This window comes from Furipterus horrens, unplaced genomic scaffold (assembly GCF_987537825.1).
Source record: "Furipterus horrens unplaced genomic scaffold, mFurHor1.1.pri manual_scaffold_6, whole genome shotgun sequence".
Taxonomy (NCBI): domain Eukaryota; kingdom Metazoa; phylum Chordata; class Mammalia; order Chiroptera; family Furipteridae; genus Furipterus; species Furipterus horrens.
The window spans coordinates 100,531,065-100,555,129 of NW_028327176.1; the positions used below are offsets into that span (position 1 = coordinate 100,531,065).

The following is a 24,065-nucleotide window of genomic DNA, read 5'->3' on the forward strand; positions in this document are numbered from 1 at the left end:
TCTTCCCATTATCCCCCTTCCCCCTCCCCTCTGCTCACTAAGTGCCCATTAGTAAATAAATGGATCAAAAATCTGTGGTACATTGACACAATGGAATACTACCCAACAGAAAGAAAGAAAGAACTCCTTCCTACCTTTTGGGACAGCATGATGAAATTAAAGAATATTATGCTAAGTGCAATAAGCCAATTGATGAAAGACAATTACCATATGATCTCACCCTATAAGAGGAATCTAATGAACAAAATAAACTAACAAACAAAATAGAACCACAGGCATGGAAGCATGGAACAGAGTGGTTATTAGTTACTTTTAATTTGGCAAAACCAAATTCACATATTAGAAATGTCTCAGGTTTTTTAATGCATTAAGTGGGGTGTTATAAGTGAATCTTTATAAACCTAAGAGAATTTAAATAAATTGAGGAAACACAGACCTTTGCCTTTATCTTCTCTTCGAGAGTAAAAAGTCAAGAATGAAAGTAGATGTATTTATTAAATACTCTTTTTTTTCTTATAAAAACAAAGTCTCTTTCTCTGCCTTTGCCTGCCACAGCTCTCTCTCCACCCAACTTAGCTATTAAAAATGGTAAAATGGTGCATGGGAATCTTAAACTACAGGAGAGGGGACAGAACTTTTTTCCTGATCATTAAGAATTTGTAGGTTTATCATAACAGTGAAAAATGTTGAAATATTTGAATTTTGATCAAGGAGGTATTTGTTCTAATAGAATTAATTTTTGTTTGTCACCTTTTGTGGAGTTCTTAGGATTTATTTTATAATTTTTAGCAGGTAGGGGTTGAGGAGAGATGTTCATATACTTTTGATTTTTAATGATCAGAATTTAATTGTATTTAATATGTAAATATTCAGCTGTTTTCACCATTATTATTTTAATAGAAACCAAAGAAACCACCACCTCCTGCTAAGGGTCCAGGTATGTAAGAAAACCAATATTCAGTTTGCTGTTCATATTTTTAAATCCTAAAATGGTGAAATCGGATTTAATATATGTGTTATACACTAACCTTTGAATATATAAAAATTGAGTGTTCATATACATTAATATGTTAGTATTTTTTTAAGTAGAAGGCATATTAAATAGGAATTTTGAGAATAATTTGTATGCTTTAGTTCTGTGTCATCTTGAATTAAGAAAATTGACTAAGTTTAAATCTGTTGAGAAAACTTAACCCTTTGAGTACCATGCAAAATTGCTAAAATTCGTGTGAGAAATGCCAGGCAATTTTGCTGAAAATTTCACAACATATTGTAAATACACTCTTTTGTAAGCAGTGTTCTTTGACGCAATTTAGCAAAAATTTTATTACAATAAAATTATTTTATAACAATTATTTTAGAAAAAAGTTCTTTCCTTCAGTATGCCTTCTGAAATATAATATATGGCATAATATAAAACCCATGATTTTAATTTGAAAAAACACATAGCAACATGGATAACAAGCAAGAAGTATGCCAAATATTGCATAAATTTTTGAGAGAAAAACCTTCATAATGTACAAAAAAATGAATACAAATGACATTCACACTAGAGACATATATCAATAGATATCAACAGTGAAAAACAGTTAATAAACAAAATGCTAATGCTATACTGTGAAGCAATGAAAATGTTCATTAACAAAAGCATAAGCACACTACATAGAGTTTCAGTGATTATTGCAAAGATAAATAAAATTAAAAGGACCATTCAAAATTAAGTAAAAATTATAACAATTAATATGTCAGTATTTGAACAAGCATAAAAATTCAGAATTTGGATCAACATGAGAAAAAGTGCTGAGGTACAAAAAAAAGAGAACAAAATATAAAATACAAATTATTTCATTGTTATTTACATTTATAGCCATCGCAAAAAGAGTCACTGGACGCAATGCTGGCACTTTTGGGAAAATTTGTCAGCGTGGCTCACAGTGATGTTGGCACTCAAGGGGTTAATCTGACATTTTATTTTCTATGTTTTCAGGTGAAATCCATTTGTTAGTGTCGCAAACAAATTAGAAGAGTATGTTTTCTAAACAGTTGAATTAAACAAACCTAGAAGAGTTTTCTAGAGTTAACTTCTTATGATCTGGCTCTTTGTCTATTTCTGTGAATTCCCAGCCTCCAGTTTCTGATTTTTATAAATACAGTTCAGTTATTTTCTTGAAAGACTTGCTCTTTTTAGAATAAGGCAAGTTCTTTCCTTCTCAATGATTTTAGCTTTGTATTTGCTGATCTAATCCCAGAGCAAGGAAAGCAGAAATTAAAAGTAATTTTTATATAAGATAGAGTTGGAGGCTTTTTAGATACTAAATTGGTCTTACAAAGTTAATTAAAATTATATAAAATAAAACATTTCCATAGTCACTGAAGGAGTATTTCAAGTCTTAGTAGTCAGTGTCAGCACAAAAATAGAATGTTTCCATCATCATTGTTAGTTCTACCGGAGAGAGGTGGTATAACGGACATGAACACCTTCATTTGACAAAAAGGAACTGAGATTACTATTATTACTTACTCATGCTAATGGTGACAGGTGTAGCATTAGATTGTGCCTCGTAATATCTCTTACATTGTTCTTTCTCTTAAACCATGTTTTCATTTGATATTATTTTTAAACTAACCTTTAGTTTGTAGTATAATTGTTTTTGTGCTCTAAAATGATTATTTTTTAAAATGTATGAATTTTGTTTATTTTTTTCTTAGCCCCAAAGCCTGAACTGATATCTGCAGAGAAAAAGTATTTTCCTATAAAGCCTGAAGAAAGAGGTATGACTAATCTTTCCACTTTTAGAAAAATTAACTTTTTTTTTGTTGTAATTCTAAAGAAAAGTATCTCTCCACACTGAGTCATTTACACTGATATCAAGAAATGTTCAGTATTTACTTTGCAATGCTTGGTGTTTTCTGGGAGGAAGTAATTTGTCAAGGTCCACAGGAAATTAAGATTTTACTCAGGCCTGGCCAGTATGGCTCTGTTAGTTGGGAGTGTCGTCCCGTAACCAGAAATTTGTAGGTTTTATTCCTGGTCAGGGCACATACCTAGGTTGTGGGTTTGATTCCTGGTCAGGGGGTATGAGATCCCTGGTCCAGGTGTGTGCAGGAGGTAACCAGTCAATGCTTCTACTTGTATCGCTGTTTTTCTATCACCTTTCCTTTCTAAAAACAATTTAAAAATGTCCTTGAGAGAGGATGAACATAAACAAGTAAATGATACCAATTTGCATTCATTAAAATGTTAAACTATTTCCTTAGTAATGATGTAGTACTTATTCAAAGTTATTTCAAATAACATATAAGAAACTAAGCTAAAACAGTTAATACTTTGACTTCCCTCCAAGATGGAGGCCTAGACAGGCACACTGGGTCTCCCTCCACAACTAAGAAGGAATACAACTACCTCAAAACTGGAGACAACCGGAAGTTCCCGAAAATCAAGCTGCATGGAAGTTTAACAAGCAGAGATATAAAGAAGGAATACTCATCCAGACAGGTAGGAGGGGCGGAGCCAGGGCAGAGAGGACACAGTGTGGCGATGGCAGCAGGGCAGTGTCTGGCTGCAGTGAAAAGTGCATACATTTTAAAAGTAGGATGGGAAACCTGGGAAGCGATCCCAGCCCCAGACCAGACTGCGCACCTTATGGTTCCAGTGCCTGTGAAAATAAAGCCACATTGCTTCTGACTATACAAACCAGTGGGGTTTGGAGTGGAGGATGAAACTAGTGGTCTCTCAGCAGAGTTAGCTTGTTTAGAGGACCCTCCCACCACCCAGTCCTAGAACATCCTCAGACCCACCCACTCTGGGAACTATTAGCAATCAGCAGCTAGAGAGGTGCCAGTTGCATACAGGAAGTGGGAGAAGTGCCTGGGGGGCAAGTGTTAAGCAAGCAGCATTGTTCCCTCTCAGACCCCTCCCCCACATACAGCACTATAATGTGGTGAAACAGGTCACCCTGCACTGACAAATACCTGAGGGTCCATCCCTTACAATGTAACACGTGTGGCATCTCTACCTAAGACACAGAGGCAAACACAGAAAGCTGTCAAATTGAGACAAAAAAGTATGGCCCAAAATGGGGTACAGATCAAGGTTCCAATGAGAGAACTGAGCGACAAGGAGATAGCCAACCTAAGAGATGCAGAGTTCAAAACATTGGTGTTAATGATCGTCACAGACTTGACAGACACAATTAAGTATGACAGATGCTTAATGGAAGAAATGGAGGCTATGCTAAGTGAAACAAAGGAAAATCCACACAAAACCGGTGGTGAAGGGAAGAAACCAGGGTTCAAATCAACGAATTGGAACATAAGGAAGAAAAAATCAGTTAACCAGTACAGAAGGAGAAAACAAGAATTGAAAAAAACAAGGAGAGGCTTAGGAACCTCTGGTACAACGTTAAACATGCCAACATCCATATCACAGAGGTGGCAGAGGGAGAAGAGGAAGAGCAAGACATTGAAAGCTTATGTGAAAAAATAATGAAGGGAAACTTCCCAAATTTGGCGAAGGAAATGGACATACAAGTCCAGGAAGCACAGAGTCTCAAACAAGCTAAACCCAAAGAGGACCACACCAAAACACATCATAATTAAAATGCTAAAGGTTAAAGATAAAGAGAGAATCTTATAAGTATCAAGAGAAAAGCAGAGGGTTACCTACAAAGGGGTGCTTATAAGACTGTCAGCTGATTTCTCAAAAGAAACTTTGCAGGCAAGAAGAGACTGGCAAGAAGTATTCAATGTGATGAAAAGCAAGGACCTACAACCAAGATTACTCTATCCAGCAAAGCTATCATTTAGAATGGAAAGGCAGATGAAGTGCTTCCAAGACAAAGATAAAGCTAAAGGAGTTCATCATCACCAAGCCATTATTGTATGAAATGTTAAAGGGACTTATTTAAGAAAAAGAAGATCAAAACTATGAACATTAAAATGATAAACTCACAGCTATCAACAACCGGATCTAAAAAACAAAAACAAACGAAGCAAACAACCAGAATAGGAACAGAATCATAGATATGGGGATCATTTGGAGAGGTGTCAGCTGGGAAGGAAAAAGGAGGGAAACGGGGAAATGTTGCAGGGACTAAGAAGCATAATTGGTTGGTACAAAACAGATAAGGGGGTGTTAAGAATAGTAAAGTTAAGGGTAAAGCCAAAGAACTTACATGCATGACCTATGGACATGAACTAAGTGGGGTGGGATAGTTGGAGAGAAAGGGGGTACTGGGTGGAAGGGAGCAAAGGGAAAAGAAATTGGGACTAAACAGCATGACCAATAAAATACACTTAAAAAAAAAATCAACCAATGAATACATAAATAAATGGAACAGCGAAAAAAAGAAATCACCTTAAGGCGCATTATTATAAACTTGATAAAAAGCATTGACAAACAGAAACGCATAAAATCGAAAAGAAAATAACTTGTCAGCCTTGACTTGTTTATCTAGCAAAAATAGCTTTCAGGCAATGGAGGCAAAATAAAACTTAAAGTTTTTTATTTTTTTATTTTTGAGAAGGAAAATGTTGCTTTCTAGGCATTCAGATGTACACAAAGTGATGAGGAATGCCAGGAATGACAAATATGTGAGTAAATAGAAAAGATGTTTGTTTTCTTATTCTTAAATCTTAACACCACAACTCTTCACTGAAAAGACTTTAAAACTGATTTTAATGTGTTGGTTTCAAAGTTTAAGTATGCACAAACAAGAATTGTTTTACAAGTGAAACAACAAATGTATAATAAGGGGCACAATTCTTAATTTTCAAAATGCTCTCATTACTCTGACATGACTTTAATGGATTTGGTACAAGGAACAGGGAATATGGATTGGTGTGGAATAATTATTTTTATTTATATATTTTTACATTTTTACATTTTTATTTGATTTTTTGTTCCACTTAATGATTATTTATTGATTGAGTCTTGTATGTGCCCTGACCAGTGATCAAACCCACAACCTTGGTGTATCGGGAAGACGCTCTAACCAACCAAGCAGCCTGGCCAGGGGCGGGTATAAATCAAAATTCTACCCTTGTTCCACAGTCCACAGAGCAAGTTTTTCAAACCATTTCAAGGGCCACATTAAGGAGCCCTAGCCTTCTCAATAAATACAGCATTTCACCAGTACGTGTGTTCATGACTTTTATCACTCTTATGATCATAATTGCAGAGGGGATATCCTTTGAAAAGCTCTGCTGTGTTTGGGAGGGGGGGAAAGGAGCTACTTGAAAACGTGCAACTGATCTTCCTACCTTTGACTCTTAAGTGAAAATACCTTTTTTCATGGGATACTTTTTTAAATTTTAAGAATGGAGTATTTAATCTTCACTGTCTATTCCCTGCCCCAAGTTGCCATGTGTGTCTTCTCAGACCTATTAGCAGTTTTTTGCCCCCTATTTCTTAGGTACCTTGAATAGCAGCCATACTGTGCCTCAGGAGAGTGATACTGTCAACACTTTGGAGTACCAGTTTTTCCCCTGCTTTTTGGGAGAGCTTTCTTGGGCATACCTTTCAAAATAGTCTACTTTTTTCTTATGACAGGAAAGGATGAACTTATGTTTATTTTGGAGTGCCTGGCAGGGAAGATATAAATGTGTAGGACAGAATGCAACAAAAGCTCTATCAGGCATATAAAGTCAATTAAATGGTAACAGGCATATCCACAGGAAGACCATAATAGGCTGCTGAAGCCTAGCCTGGCCTGGTTCCACTTTTTTATTATTAGGGGCAATGAATCTGCTCACTTTTCCTTGAGGAGCATTTCTTAGAGTTTTCACTTGAGAAGTTGGTATCAGTTTTCTTAATTTTCAGTTGATTCCTAAATAGAACATCACCAGATAATAAACCTCTCCAAGCAGAAATGAAGCACCAATATGTTAATAATGTGCTGTTGTATATTCCTTCTTGAGGTTTTTTGTTGTTTTTAAATTTCTGCATCTGGCAAAGATTTCAGCCTGACATTAAAGGGCAGCAAGTTAGAATTGCTAAGAAGTTGTAGTAGTCACATGCTAGAATTTCACTGATTGAGTGTGGAATTGACTGATTTATAGGACTTTTAAGCCCAGTAACTCTTACCCTATCTTCTTGAAAAACTTTGGGGTTCTACTGACTACCTAAGACTTTGTCTCTTATAGAATATCATGTGGCTGCTGCTGGTTCCCTTCCAAAGGGGTAGGAGCATGATTAACTCATTCACTAATTCACTCATCTAAAAATGATTAAGAAAGGACTGTCAGAGTTAAATCTTGTGTTGTCTTATTCTTAATTTTCTCAATCATGTACATAAAAGCTTCAGTCACCATGTGAAAACTGTAAATTCCAAGTTAGTGTTTGGTTGGATTTATTTACATTTATTGCTTTCTTTGTATACCATTTGTTTTCATTTTACATATTCTGCCAAAAATAACAATAAAGGTGTGGCTTTTTTCAATTTACATGCTTGTTGTGGATTCTTAAATCAGTATTATTCATGTTGCAGAATGTTAGAAAACAGTGGTCACAATATGCTTTTAAATTATTATGTGCTCTCAAGCCTTGGTGTAACACTCTTCACTTTAATGAGGAATTTAAATCCAGGTCCATGTTTTTAAAATTCATTTAAGGACATTTATTATTGGAGGTACTAAACTCAAATGCCTTTTAATCTGTAACACAATCTGTAGTATGTAGACATTGAGTTGAAAGCTGTGGCAGAACTATTGTATTTTATATTTAGTGTGCTTACCAAAAAGGAAACGTACTTATCTCTAATCTTCTACAAAGAACATTTTGATAATTCTGATATATCAAGATTGAACCTAAAAATAATCTTGACCTCTTAAGAAGTAAAAAATGATATTGTTTATTTATAACCACACCTGAAACAGACTTAACAAATGTTGAACACACAATAACATAAGTTCACTCAGTTATGTATGAGGCAACTTGCTTCTGCTAGTTACTAAGATTAAATTTTTTTTCACTTTTGAAAATAATATTCTGACAATTGCTAATTGAATAGTTAGTAAACGCTAACTATTGTGATTATGCAGAGACTTAGAAAATGAACATAATGTGTTGATTAGAAAAGCGAAGATGATTCCACAGGAGGAGAGTATGAAAATAATTAGAGAAATCATAATGTATTCAGGAAATGGCTATAGGCACCTTGGAGGAATTTTGAGAAAGCTATAAAGGTAGTTTGGTACAGTTCTCAATACTGGTAGCATATTAGAATTACCTGGATGTCTAAAAAATATGCTGATGCCTAGAATCCTCTACAAAATTTTTATAGGGTAGGACTGAGGTATTAGCATTTATAAAGCTTCCTACATGATTCTAATCTGAAGACAAAATTGAGGACCACTTGTATAGTTCATCAAAGGTCTTTCAGTGGTATGAGAAGGAATGTGTTACTTAACTGTATATCTCTTGCCCTGCTCCAGAAAGGATTTAAAGTAGTAATAAGGGTTTCAGACTTTATATGATGGAAATAAATAAAGGGTACATGTATGTGTTACCCTCAGTTTTGTGTATGTCATATACAACATATCAGCTTACTGTGTTTGAGTGCTTTTGCAGTTGGAAAAATGTCCGGCTTACAATAGTACAGTTCCCTGTATATCATGTTCATAGAATACAGTAGTCCCTCGCTGTATCGCGGTTCACTTATTGTGGCCTCACTGTATCGTGGGATTTTTAAAAATATTATATTTAATTATTTATCGCGGATTTTTCGCTATATTGCGGGATTTTGCAGTACTGTATACGTATGTTGTTGAAGTTACGTAGGTTTGAAAGTGTAGAATAAATGTAAGGTGCCTACTTCGCAGGGGGATCTGGAACGTAATACCTATGATAAGTGAGGGAATACTGTACCAGTTTTTTCTTTCACACTTAATGGTGTAGTACCCTTTCCCTGGAATCCTGTCTCTCTCCTACTCGTTTCAGAAACTTCTAGTGGCTAATTCCTTTTTTCCCTCAGATTTCAATAATATCCAGCTTAATGTCACCTTCTTGAATTGGTTTTTTAAAATTACTCTATCTAAAAATAGATACAACTCATATGTCACATATTAGTTTAGTTTTGTTGTTGTTGTTGTTGTTGTTGTTTTCTCACATGTGCCTAAACTTCGTTATGGCAAAGGGGGATAGGGAATGTGTGTTTGTGTGTGTGTCTGAATCTTATTTGACATTGGTTCTGTAGTTCCTTGCACAGCAGGGGATAGGGATGTGCAATACAGTATTTATTACGTAATTAAAACACTTATGTGACATTTTCAGATACGTTTTTATGAAACTTTGTTCTCGTGCTATTTAGGTAGTTGTAGTAGTATAGATAAAAGGAAGTTGCAGTGTTTTAAGAGCAAAGAACAGAAAATCCTCATTCAAACTTACTTAAACAGTAGGGAAACAGTCTTAGATAATTGGAAGTCTAAATCCAGTCCTCTGACCTCCCCTCCCCCTACTCTAATTTTATTGTAGACCTGGATTATACCTCTCTTCATTCTGTCATTCTTAGTATCTACTAAATTGATTCCCCTTGTGGTTACAACAATGTTGACAGTGGCAATCAGGGCAGTATGATTACTTAATAGGAAAGAAGAAGAAAACCCCTCCACAACCATGGCATGTAAGTCCTCAGTTTTTTGGACCAGCTTTAGGCACATGTGCACTTACAAACTGATCAGTCTTGTAAAAAGAATGCTATACACTTACTGGCTTGATGTAATCATATGAAGGCAGGGTATATTTGACTGAATAAAATACATTATCTGCTAAAAATACTGAGATGTATTAGGCTCTAGCCCTGGCTGGTTTGGCTCAGTGGATTGAGCGTCGGCCTGCGAGCTAAGTGTCGCTGGTTCGATCTTCCAGTCAGGGCACATCAGAGAAGGAAAACTCTGATTCCAAAAAAAAACCTCCGCTGCCTTGCGGCATACCTCTTCAGGGGAAAGGCTAAGGGAGTAAACCCCGACAGAAAATCCGGAGCCGGAGTCCCTAAGGCGGTTTGACGTTGTAGTCAACACCAGCAACTCCTGCGGCGCACCTGAAGCCAAGCTGTATTGACTCCGTCTTTCCCTTGGACCCTTCAGCTGCGAAGAGAGGGGGGGTCTGCTGCATGGGCAACAGCAGACCCTCCATATCACCCTGCCCAGGCTCTGTAGCTTCAGCTTCACTGGAGAGGACACTCCAGCGTCATTGCAAGATGTCGATTCAACACGGGAGGAGACAGATACCGTGTCACCCCCGAGTCGGACTGCACAGCCATTCTCGGCGGTGCAGATAGACTCTTAAGAAGCTACACCATCGTCTCTCGAGACGGACGGCTGCCGACGACGACGATTAGGCTCTACAATAAGGAAGGTGGTTTAGGTCTCACATTACATACACCTTGTCGAATGATTGGATCCCAAGAGTTGTAAGGATGAGGAAATGAGATGAGTACGAAATAGAGACAGTATCTGGAGGGAAATGTGCATGATTTCACAGGGAATTTGATGTGAATAGGAAATAAAAGATGAACCTTTGCTGAGAGTTTCTGTTAAGCATTCATTAAACATGTAGTACAGAATCAAGAAGTACCATGGATCCCAACATTGTAAAATGCAAAGACTGCTACCCTATATATACTTCATTGCAGTCATTCTGCTAGAAACAAAAGACAAAGATAATCCTGAAAGCAACCAGAGAATAAGACACATTGCTTTAGATGAGAAAAAATCAGATAGACAGTTGCTTCTCAGCAGGAAAATATGGAATCCAGAAGACGATGGAATGATGTCACCAAAGTGTTCAAGGAAATAACTGCTAACATAGATTTATATTACCAGTGAAAATATCTTCAGAAAAAAAGATGAAGACATTTTTAGATCTGTTAAATCTGAAAATTTATTATCACTACTATGCTAATACTGTTGGCAGTATTGAAGGATGTTATTCAAGCAAAAGGGAAATTATTCTAATTGTAAGGTAGGAGTTGCAGATATGAAGAGCAACAGAAAGGCTTGGTTAGGTAGACAAGTTTAAATATTGACAGTGTGTGTGTGAGATCAAAGCAAGAGACAAAAAGAAATAAAAGAGATGTGAGGTGCAAATACCAAAGTGTAAAACTAAATATATCAGAGTTGCACATTCATGAGAGGTGGCCTGAAAAGGAAAGCCACCTCTATTTTCAATCCCTTTGTTAAGAAATTCCTCTCCGCCGCTTTTTCCATTTAAATTTCACCTTTTAAAAAATAGATACAAATAGCCCAAACCAATGGATAAACAAACAGCATAACACCTATAGGTGATTCCTCCAAGTTGTTGCCCCAAATTACAATATTCTCCTATATTGCCCCATCAAAAAGCAGTTGAAAGTCTGTATTTGCAGCTGATTCTAATAATGTGAGTTTAAGCAATAAAATTTGCCTCCAGGAAGAAATATATATATATATAAAATAGATAAACACACACACACACAAACACACTATGTGAACCATTAATGATGTCTTCTGGGCTCTCATAAAAGTAAGCACTCAGTACAGAAAGGGTATAAATGGAATTCAAGTTTTAGCCAGTACGGAATTTACATATGACTTTGATAAGGCAAGGGTATGTGTTGTAATCTATAGGCAACTACAAAAATAGAATAATGTATAGTAGTAAGATAATAGTAAGGACAATGTGGAACAATAAAAATACAAAGGCTAGCAAGAGAAAGTGAAAATAGACCAAGCAAGAAAGAATAACAAATATTAAGTAATAACAGAAAATATTCCTATTAGAGAAAGAAAAATTAACCCAACCATATTCTGTTAGTAAGAGGCATAGTTAAATCATAAGGATTCAAGATGGATAAAGTTGAAAGGATGGACAAAGATATTCCAGGCAAATGTCAATCAAAAGAAAGCTAGTCTAACTCTATTAATTGCTGACAAAGTTGACTATAGTAAAAGAAACATTATTTTTTTTAATATTTTTAAGTATATTTTATTGATTATATTGTTACAATAATTACAATTTTTCCCCCTTGCTCCCCTCCGCCCAGCACCACCCCTCCCCCAGCAATCCCACACCCCACCCCACCCAGCCCATGCCCATGCCCATGGGTCATACATACAAGCTCTCTGGCTTCACCCTTTCCTATATTATTCTTCTTTTTTTAAATTAATTTTTTAAACAATAAAAAATAATCCCTCCCTCTCAGACTTACAACCCTTTATAATCTTATAAAGAACAATGGGCAAAGGTCTCGAGCTCCTCTAGCTGCTTCAAGCTGGGCATGGTCATGGTCCTACCTACCCTTGGGTCCGGAAATCCCTAGTAAGAGTGGGTAGGGGTTTGGAGGGGAGGTTGCCTTCCCACATGGGGAATGATCTTGCAGACTCCAGGTCAGTTGGCTATTCCCAGACAGCGGTGTGCTTGGTTTAACAGGCTGGCATCCTTATTGTATTCTGGAGGCAACAGATTTGGCAACAGGGTTAAAAGACATCATTGAATCCATAACCCCTAGATGACAAAAGGCAGGTATTAATTTTTCAATGTCCCACATTAGGGAAAAAAAAGGGCTTCTTTGGAGAAAGGTGTGCCAGGCACATCTCACCTGTCCAAAACCCTTTTGCGCATTATACTTAGTTTGGGCTGAGGGAAATATTTTAGGTTTTCCCCCTCTCAGACCTCTGGGCTTTGTCCAAGCCATTAGGATAGGAAAGAGAAACCAGTTTTAAAGTGAAGCCTACAGACCACCCCATTCTTCACCAACCCAGCCATTTAGTTCAGCCAAACTGTTGAGTCTCAGGAGGCAGCAATGTAGACAGGATTAAGTGAGGCCTATACATACAATCACTCAGGTAATGAGATCATAGGCTTATGCCCTTTGAAAACAGAAAACACATGTTAATTTATGCAATGTAACCCACAAACAAGTCTCTAAATCTGTAAGACTGTCTTATTGGAAAGATATCCAGTTGCAAGGCATTTGACATTCTTCTTGCCTGTAAATTAAGCATCTTTGATGATGCCATAGACCTAGTTTAACTTTCATATGAAAAGAAACTTTAAAGACGGTTAGCTGCACTACTTTATAGTCTACCACTGAGCATTGTGATTTTCCTTGAATCATGATTTTTCTCCTTAAGATTACCCTCCTTGTCATTAAAGGGACTGCATTAAGTCCATTTTTAATTTATCCTGTTCATTTGCATAAGCACAAGAAGAGCAGCAAGATCTTATGATCTTTAGTTCTGCTTTGCTGGAGCTTAAACAAGGAACATTTAGTTTGACCTTCAGTTTGCCCTTCAGGGCACAGAAGCTGAGCCACATACCTGCCATTCAGCCTTGCCTGTAAACACCTGTCTTTTTCAAGTCCTTCAGGTTAAAAGAAACATTATTTAATAGAGACATTTAAGTAAATCCATGTGACTTACAAAATAGTTGCCACTGTAATATAGAAAAGATAAATAATGTTGATTAATTGATATTTATATATAAGAAGTAAATAAGTAAGTCCTAACCTCTATCTTACATTGTACATAGATTTGAATCCAGAAATAGTTTGATAGGTGCTTGTCTTTTGACCAAAGTTGCACTGTATAATAGAGGGAAAAGGCATTCATTTCAATAAATGATACTGAATGAAACTAACTCTACCTTAGAAAATACTTACGCATCAATTAATTCCATGTTGATTGTACTGTAATTAAGCAAGTATTTTTATGACCTTGGAGTAGGAAGGATTTTTATTTGATTCTCACCCTAGGACGTTCTTACTAATTCTAGAGAGAGGCGAGGGGAGCGAGACAGAGAGCTAGATAGAATCAATTGGTTGCTTCATACATGGACCTGAACTGGGAATTATATGCACCCTGACCAGGAACCAAACCCACAACCCGGGCATGTGCGGTGACCAGGAATCAAACTTCTACATTTCAGTTTACTTGAGGACGCTTCAGCCAACTGAGCCACACCAGCCAGGGTGGAAGGATTTCTTTAACAAGACGCATTAGGCACCTACTGTAAGGGAAAAGATTGATTGTACAGTAGTCCCTCTATATCGCGGTTCACTTATCATGGCCTCACTATATCACAGGATTTTTAAAAATATATTTTATTATTTATCGCGGATTTTTCGCTGTATCGTGTGATTTTGCAGTACTGTATACATATGTTGTTAAAGTTACATAGGTTGAAGAGTGTAGAATATGTTTAAGAACATAAGTAGTGTTTATAAAAGTGTGGAAAAGGTTAATAAGGGAGTGGGAAAGGTTAAGGGACTGGGAATGGTTTGTAAGTGTGTGAGAAGGGTTTATAAAGCCTTAAAGTAAATATAAATACTAAAATAAATGTAAGGTTCCTACTTCACAGATTTTCATGTATCGCGGGGGGATCTAAAACATGATACTCGTGATAAGTGAGGGAATACTGTACTACATTAAATGTCTGTTACAATGATATCATTAGGAGGATGAAAAGTTGTGGAGATATATATATATTCCTACAAAGACAGCCCAAAAATGCAATTAATAGAATTGAATAGTCACTTTGTCAGTGTGAAAAGTTACCCAATTTCATTGTCAGGAAGGAAATATAAACATAAACCAAAAAGTAAGATTCTCACCAAAATGGGCAGAATTTTTTTAAAAGACTGACTACTAAATGGTGGTGAGGAAACAGATTAGCAGAACTCATATACTGTTGGTGGAAACATGTATTGTTATCTAATATGAGGAACTAGGTTTGAATCTAGTCGTATCCTATTATCTAGCACTTTTATTCCTAGTTGTAGGTCCAGCAGAAGTGTGCTCCATATGTGCACCAGAAGACTCATTTTTTAAATACTGAGTTTATTGAGTTGACATTGGTTAATAAAATTATATAGGTTTTAGCTATACAGTTCTATAAAACATTATCTGTATATTGCCAAAAGACTCATTTGAGAAAAAATTTTTATAGCTTTATTTATATTGGTTCCCAATTGGAAACAACACAAATGTCTACTAGCAGTTGAACATATAAATTAATTAAAGGATCATCTTACCAGAATACTATATAGCAACAAGTGATTGAACTAGTTTCACACAGCAGCATGAATCATTTATTTTATTGATGTAAAGTTAAAATATACAAAAGTGGTCTATGGTGTTAGAAGATATCTTTCGATAGGAGCAATAGGGTAGTAATTGGGAGAAGAGGCACAAGGGGGACTATAATGTTGCTAATGTTTAGTTTTTGGCCTGAGTGGTGGTCACTCAGGTGTGTTCATGGGATGATAGCTTCCTGAGCTTTGTACTTAATGCTTCTGAAAATATGTTCTACTCCAGCCTGCGTCACTCCACGGAGATAAATGTAGGTCTGTTTCTATTGTCCCAAAATGTTCAGAAAATAGATTTTAATTATGAATACACTTGCTACTTTTTGGATACTATGGTTTTTTTTTTTTCTGGGGCATTTCCAAGTAACCAATGATAAAGAATAGATATTTGATTTTTCTGTCAGAGTTTATGCACTTGTAATTATTCATGCTTTGGTACCAGTATCATTACTTGTCATTTTTTTACCAGTATCATTTTTTTACTCCTATTCATGCAAGAGGGAACTAACACTCGTTAAAATTTAAAAACTTCTCTGCATCCAAGGACATTATCGGGAAAGTGATCATTATAAAGAAAGTGAAAAGAGAAACTACAGAGTGGGAGAAAATATTTGCAAATCCTGTATTCGGTATCTGGAACATATAAAGTGTCTAGCTTCTGGAATCTATAAAGAACTATTAAGATTCACCAGCAGAAAGATAACCCAATCAAAACATGGTCAAAAAACGAAAATATTTTTCTAAACGAGATACACAAATGGCTTACAAGCACGTGACAAGATGCTTATTGTCATTGGGGAAATGCTGACCAAACCACAACAAGCTACCACTTCACATTTACTGGGATGGCTATAATAATAAAAAATGAAAAATAGCAAGTGTTGTCAAGAATGTGGTGAAGCCCTGACCGATGTGGCTCAGTGGGTTGAGCATCGTCTCTGCAAAGTGAGAGGTTGCCAGTTCAATTCCCAGTCAGGGCACATGCCTGGGATGCATGTTCACTTCCTGTTCGGGGCACACACATACGAGGGGCAACCAATCCATGTTTCTCTCCCTTTTTTTCTCCCTCCCTTCCCCTCTCTCTAAAAATAAATAAATAAAATCTTTTAAAAAGAATGTGGTGGAATTAAACCCCTCACATATTGCTGTTACAAATATAAAATGTTTCAGCTGCTATGAAAATGTTTGGTAGCTCTCAAAAAATTAAACATAAAACTACCATATGATTCAGCCATTCCTCCAATATATACCCAAAAGAATTGGAAATGGGTATTCAAATAAATAGTTCTACAGAAATGTTCATAGCAGCAGAGTTCACAATAACCAGAAAGTGGAAACAGCCCAGATGTCCTTCAACGCATGGATTGTGCTGTATTTATGGATATTATTGAGTCATAAAAAGAAAGAAAAAAGTGATGCCTGCTATGGGTTTGGCCAAAAAGTTCGTTTAGTTTTTTCTGTATGGTGGTGGCTCTAGTAGTCCTTAGCTGTCTTTAACTTTATTCAAAACAAGTTTGTTAGATTGTATTGTGATAGCTGTCGTATTGGTCATATCGGTGTGCATTTTTAAAAAACCTTTCAAAATTGATGAATTTTTGTGCAACCGTTTTAAAATTGAAGATGAAAGAACCTATGCAACATTTTTGGCATATTATGCTTTATTATTTTAAGAAAGATAAAAATGCAACTGAAACCCAAAAAAATATTTGCAGTGTATAGAGAAGGTGCTATGATTGATCGAATGTGTCAAAAGTCGTTTGCGAAGTTTCTTAGTACTGTTGACATTTTGGCCAAACACTCAAAATATCCAAGTCAGTCAAGTTATTGGTGAAAATGAAAAATGTCTCCTTTATGGAAAAGACCTAAATAGACTTTTTGGCTAACCCAGTACAATGCAGATGAACCTTATATAGTAGTCCCTCGCTATATCGCTGTTCACTTATTGCGGCCTCAATGTATTGCAGGATTTTTTAAAATACTATATTTAATTATCATGGATTTTTCACTATATCGCAGGATTTTGCAGTACTGTATACATATGTTGTTAAAGTTACGTAGGTTTTAGAGTGTAGAATAAATTTAAGGTTCCTACTTCACGGGGGGTCTGGAACATAATACCCGCGATAAGTGAAAGAATACTGTAAATGTTATTATGCTACATGAAATAAGCCAGGCAAAAAAAGGTCATATACAGTATGATTCTGTGTATGCATATAGAATAAGTAAAAATATAGAGATAGAAAACAGCATTGTGGTTTCCAGGGGCTGGGTAGAGTAGAGAAAGGGGCGTAACTGATTAAAGGGAACAGTTTTCTTTTGGGGGAATGGAGGGTTTTAGAGGTAGGTAGAAGTGGTGGTTGCAAAACATGGTGAATATACTAAATGGCACTGACTTGTCTACTTTAAAATGGTTAATTTTATGTTAAGTTTTACCTCGATTAAAAATAAAATCTAGTACTCAAATACACTGCCATCATATATTACATAACAAATCAATATAGTACAGTTGATTGATTTATTTTTTTTAAATATTTTATTCTATTAAGTATAATTGATTTAATCGTGGACATGAAGCCAAAATAGAAAAATTTTGTTAATAAAATTTCTGATACCATGGTGAGAATCATAAATACAAGCCTGTAATTTTCTTATCTTTGACTAATCAGTCTAGCCTTAGTTTCTTTTAAGATTTTTAAAAAAATAGGTTAAATGACACTAGAATTCATACTCATTTTCAGTTCCTTCTCCATTTTCAGAAAGTGGTCTGGATTTAAGTCTAGATAATATTGTTTTCTGCTTAGAATAAAAGCATGAGTGGTTATATTTGAGTAGGATACCACCCCTAAGAGCAAAGGATGCCGGGAAGACAATAGAAGCAGGCATTATTTGTATATCATAAGCTTATTTAGGGTCCCCAACCCCAACAAAGTAAACTTTTTTAGATATTTAGGATTATTACATTATAACTTTAAAATACATAAAACAGTATGCACACCCAAATCATGTCTTTTCTGTTTCACACTTTTCCAGCCTGATATTAGCTTTAAGCCATAGAAAAACCTAAACAGTTCCCATTTTTAATACCTTACTAAATATTTTTAAATGATCAGATGAAAAATCCATGCTGGAACAGAAACCTAAACCAGCTGCTCCACAAGTCCCACCGAAGAAGCCTACTCCACCCACCAAAGCCAATAATTTATTGAGATCTCCTGGAACAATGTACTCAAAGCGACCTGAGAAACCGGTTCCTCCGCCACCACCTGTAGCCAGGTAAATTTTACCTAATTTTAAGTTAGTTTATTACTATATATGCCTTTGGCATCAATGGCTCTACTGCCTTTCTAAATCTGAAAGTAATTTTTAAAGTATTTGTTTTCCATGTTTTTGACTATAGACTTGAATAATTTTCTGTTAAATGTTGATCTTATATCCATGCTTGGTAAAGGTTAATGTTTATGAAAATCATTTTATAGAACAGAAAGAAAAAAATCACCATTATGCTCTAACATCTTTAATATCATTAAATTACAGTGTTAAAAAATGGTCATGTTTCACATATAAGTGATCTTTTGCCTTTGTTTGATTTTTCTCATTTCAGGATTAATGGGGAAGTGTCTACCATTTCATCAAAATTTGAAACTGAGCCAGTATCAAAACCAAAACTAGATTCTGAACAGTTACCACTTAGACCAAAATCAGTAGACCTAGATTCATTTACAGTTAGGAGCTTTAAAGAAACGGGTAAGTTAACATGTAGAAAGATGATACAGTAAAAAAGTTGCCAATATAGTTTTCAGAAAGTATTAAAAATAAGAAATTTCTGTATGTAATTTGTGTGGACAGATACAGTGGAATTTAATTAAGATTTCTTTAAAATCTGTGAATCCAAAATAGAAAAATGTAAAAGAAGATAAATGGGCCAAATATTTATGGTTCACATAAGCTTTCTTACTGGTCTGAGGACTGAGTGGATATCAAGAGTTCATCTGTTTATTCTGTCCCTTCATAATAGAATAACCACACCACCTAAGTCAGGCAGATATAAAGACATTTTAGTTTTAAAGGTATAAAGATAAAGAGATGTGGTGTAGACTTTCATTACCAGCGCTAGATTACATTTAAGAAGAATTTTTATTTTCCATTTAACCTCAATATATACTTTTGTTTCCAGTTCAGGCAAATAGGCTTTTTGTGACTTGCTCTCTACATATCAGCAGATTTGACTTTTTTTAGCTAAATGTTGTTCCTTAAGTTTTTGGACTGATTTTTCAGCCTATTGTCTTTATTAGTCTCTAGTCTTTTATACCTTTTAGTTTTAAAATGGAACACTTGAAACAGGAATCCTTGATAAAGTTCTCACTATTAAAGTATTGGACACTCATTATTTTGTGACAATGGTTATTATATGGTACTTTGAATTTGTTTTTAGTTTGTTTTTTTTTTCATTTTCAAAGCACTTTCTCATATATGTTCTTATTTTATCTTTACAAAACTTTTTAAGAGGTAGATGCTAATTTTCCCTATTTTGCATCTAAATAAAGTAAGCTTAAGGCACATCAAATGTTCAAGATCACATAAGCCACAGAGAATGCTTTAAATCCCTTTATATTAAATGCTCTATGAAATATGTTTTTTAATCTTTATGTGTTAAATATATTTTTTGAGTTTTATTGTTAACAGAAACTAAAGGTCAGTTACACTTAGATGTTTTTCACTACTTAATACCTTTCAAATTTTTCAGGTGATTTTGTCTTTCTACTTTTCATTTGCCAATACCAAAGCTCTGACCTAAACATGGCTTCCCACAGTGTTTTAATTTGAACGTTTTATAGATTCTTTCATCGTGTATTTTTGGCTCCTGCTTGCTTTGGATGAAACCATATTCATTAATAATTTCTAGAATTTAAGATGTTGATTGTATTGTAGAAGCATTCACTCAAGTATATTCAGTATATTTTATCTGATGAAAATAATTTGTATTCACTGTTAATAAAATCAAAACCTTTTTTGTGTTTTTTAAAAAATACTTTTTCTGTTGAGGTTAGTGGCAAAAAATACAATTCTATTCTTGTTTTCTATTTGATATAAAATACAGCTAGAAATGTGTTTTCAAAAGTAATAGTTGAAGAAATAAAGATTAAGTGCAGTTTTGACTCTGGAAATCAAAAATTTATGGACATTACCTTTTCAGTTTCCACAATTTTCTGCGATCTTGATCAGAGGTTTTAAATTTTGATGAGTCTGTTTGGGAGCTGAAGGAGTAATATTTAGAATCTATGTATTTTCTGTTACTTCATATCATCCTTGCACATTTTTCTTTATTTGCTTGTCTGATGTCAATTGCAAGAGGATTTATGTAAATAAAAACCATTTTTGGTTTTTAAAACTTTTTCTACATACAATCACCACTAAGTTTTGTTTTCTTTTCTACATGTCTAGTAGAAATGACATGTAACAGTGTGAAACTTGGTTGAAAAGTTCTTTTTACTTTGTCTTTGATCCCAATTCTTATATTCATAGTCATTTAGGTTTCATTAAAAGCCAAAGAGGTTTTGTGAAACTGGGTTTTGAAATTTTCTATTTATTTTTAAATCAAATGAATACGAGAGTAATTTAGAGATGCTGAGACTTATATATGGTCAAAAAACTAACAGCTGACTTTCTAGCTACTGTCCTTGATTCCTTCTGCCATCAGGCTGCCCTTGGTGACCCTGTCAAGTTCAGAAAATGCAAATCTTGGAGATCAAGTGTATCTTCAATGGCAGATACTTACTAGGAAATGTTCTCTCCACAGTACTGTTGTAGGCACAAGTAGTGTGTCAACTTAAAAGGCGTGGTTGCTGACAACAACATGCTTATGTCTCAGACCTCAAATCAAGTCATTCCTTATTTCATTTTTAAGTAGCATATAATATGTTCTTAGTACCTGTAGTAGAAAAGTGTTTTACCTCTTTGTCAGAAACTGTGTTCTGCATTGAATGCAACCTCATATTTGGTATTGGGTTGGGGCATATTTTAAATTATATTTTTGGCTCAGTTTGAGGTTTTACAATTTTTAAACAGGATATCAATGTAGCCCTTTAACATACATTTCAAAAAGTTTTTAAAAAATAGAAGAATCTCCTTAGAGCTTTATTATTATATAAAGTAATAATTTCAGGTGAAATGGCATAATAGAAAGTACACTGACCTCACTGGTGAAAAATGTGGGTTGTAAATTATTAGTTGATGATCATTATTGGCATGTTTCTTCTGTTAATCTTATTTTCTTGCTTAACTAACGAATGGCCTAAAATATCTGTTATACCTATTAGAACACCTGACAGGGAAATTGGTATAAACATTATTTCCCTTCCACTCCCCCTCCTCCATTGTTAATCCCTTCTCATTCTGTTTCTGCTCCTGTCTATAAAGGATGTAAATTTTTTTTCTGCTCTCAGATAGGATTTTCCTGTACATGAAGTCATATAAAACACATATATGTGTATAAATACAGACTGACTTTTGTCCATACTATAAGAAAAACATTCCTAAGACTTTTTGGTTTTCTTTTGAGATTTATATATATATATATATATATATATATATATTATATTTATATTTATATTTATATTTATATATGTATAAATATATACTCACACACACATATATATATATGTGTATATATGTGTATATTTTCATATATGATATAAAATAGTACTATGAATTGTAGAGCTATTACAACCATGTTTTAATTGTTTTTTCAAACACTTCATCAAAAATTTGTTAGAATAATCTCATTGCCACTACTGGTTAATTATAAAGTTTACACAACCTAAATATTTTTAAAATAGTCAGTTTTCCAGGAATTAAAATTGTTTTGCAATTAGTTTAAAATACAAGATAGAAAATTTAGTGGTAACCTAGCTATGTCATTGAGAAAATATAGCTGATGAAGTATCCCTTGAGTATAGTATTTTATCTTTTTGTTTTTCTTTGCTAAATTCTTCTTGGGTAAAAAAGAAATTTTAGAAATACATATGTGATTTGACCCAAAAGCCTTTTCTTTATATTTATTTATTTTTTTAATTTTTACTTATTTATTTATTTTTAGAGGGCAGGAAGGGAAGGGAAGGGAGAAAGAGAAGGAGAGAAAAATCAATGTGTGGTTGCTTCTCACATGCTGCCAACTGGGACCTGGCCTGCAACCCAGGCTTTATGCCCTGACTAGGAATCAAACCGGTGACCCTGTGGTTCTCAAGGCCAGCGCTCAGTCTACTGAGCCACACCAGCCAGGGCCAGAAACCTTTATTTTTAAGTAAGGAATCATTCTTTCTCTTCAGTTCCATTTGATAGTTGACCTGTTTTTGTTTGAATTACTTTCCCATATTTATTCATTTATTTCTTCCAGAAAGAATTTGTTGTGATTTTTTTCTAATAAAACACCTGCCTTGAGTGGTACACACTGTAAAAAAAAAATGAGCTTGTATCAGAACTGGGATATAAAAATAATACAAAGCACCACACACCAAAATGTAGAATTTAGCAGGTATAAGAGCAAAGATTAAAATTTGTATTTTTAATGATAAGAGTGTCAAGACATTATTGAATTTTCATTTATATGTGTATGAAATTTCAAGTGTTGTACTGAGTTGCATTTTTACAGTGAGATATTTTAAAAGAACAGTTAATATAGTTTTATTAGATCTCAGAATTAAAATTTTTCATTGTGTTTATTGTCATGCTGAAGACTAAAACTAGGCTAAAAGGTGGTTTAATTTTAGTTACAACTGTATTAATGAGTTGTTAATATACTGATTTATTACTCTGACCACTAATCTTAGTACTAAAACATCCTTTTGGAAACTGTCTTGGTGCTCAGTGAGTAATAAAACTCTCATTCTTTATAGTTAAATTAAATGTCTATTAAATTTATGTTCTTCATATTTTTCCCCTTGAAAACAAGAAAAAATCTAAAATCCAGTACACATCTTATGTCAATTTAGGTGATTTGCAATAGATCTAAGCTAAACATTGAACTGGTTTTATGCATTCTACAATTGTTCCTTTTTCCTGCTTTGTAAAATAATTTTTTTGATTTAGACTTTTTTCTAGACGTTTCTATCCTTGACTTTTCTTTCCAGATTTTGTTTCCTAGCCTGTTTGCCATGTTTCTCTTCTTACGTGTCAGGAAATTATTCTACCTTTCTCCATTTTGGTAAGATAATAATTTATAAAAGAAATCAAAATAGTATATTCAGTATAAATAGGTGGTGCACATTGATTTTTTTTGTAATTTTACTAAAAGTTTCCATGTTTGTTTGTCTAGTCTAACCCTTTGGTTTTCCATTTTAAAATAAAATTCATGTTGGAAAAATTTTCCTGATTAGTTTATTTTTTGAAAAGCTTTTTGTTTAACTGAAAACCATAAAAGTCAGTTTATTTTCTCCCAAAATTTGATATTCATTGTGATTTTAAAAAACTCCACGTTTTCTTGGCAGTAGTATTTAGAAATGTAAATGGCTGGCACAGTGACAATGTGATTGCAAGAGTTAAATGGTTGTTGTGCCTTTTATGCCACGTTTACAATCTAAATCCATTATTACTCTGAAATTTTAAAGTGTGCAGATTTATCATGAGTACAAAATGTGCACTGTTTCATTTTACTAACCTAATTGCTTAAATGGAGGACCTGAGTGAGTTACAGAATAGTAAAATTATTTGTCTTGGTGTTGTAGCCCAAAACTGGACATATGAAAGACCTTTCTACATGAGCATGATGTATAATTTTGTCAATCTACCTTTTATTTACCTTTTCAATTTCATTTATCTTCATCCCGTCCTATGTTTTTCTGTTTATTTCTTTTTCTTTCTGCAAGTGGCTTAAATATGCATTTGAAAATAATCTTATGGGCCAAAATGATTGGATTGTACTTTTCAAGGTTTTTTAATTTAGGTTGTCAGTAAACATTTATCAGTGTAAAGAACAATTTTTCACCCTTTAAACTACAATATATTTTT

The 24,065-nt window shown here is 34.4% G+C and overlaps 1 protein-coding gene across 2 annotated transcripts in view; it reads left to right on the forward strand.

Moving 5' to 3' along the window:
- Positions 1-24,065, forward strand: part of CD2AP (CD2 associated protein) — a 121,918-nt gene that overhangs the window by 81,900 nt on the left and 15,953 nt on the right. For both annotated transcript variants that reach the window (XM_090282557.1, XM_090282558.1), the window contains 4 exons: positions 901-937; positions 2,710-2,772; positions 18,173-18,335; positions 18,664-18,806. In XM_090282557.1, coding sequence (XP_090138683.1) covers positions 901-937; positions 2,710-2,772; positions 18,173-18,335; positions 18,664-18,806 — 406 coding nt within the window. The remainder of the gene's footprint in view (positions 1-900; positions 938-2,709; positions 2,773-18,172; positions 18,336-18,663; positions 18,807-24,065) is intronic.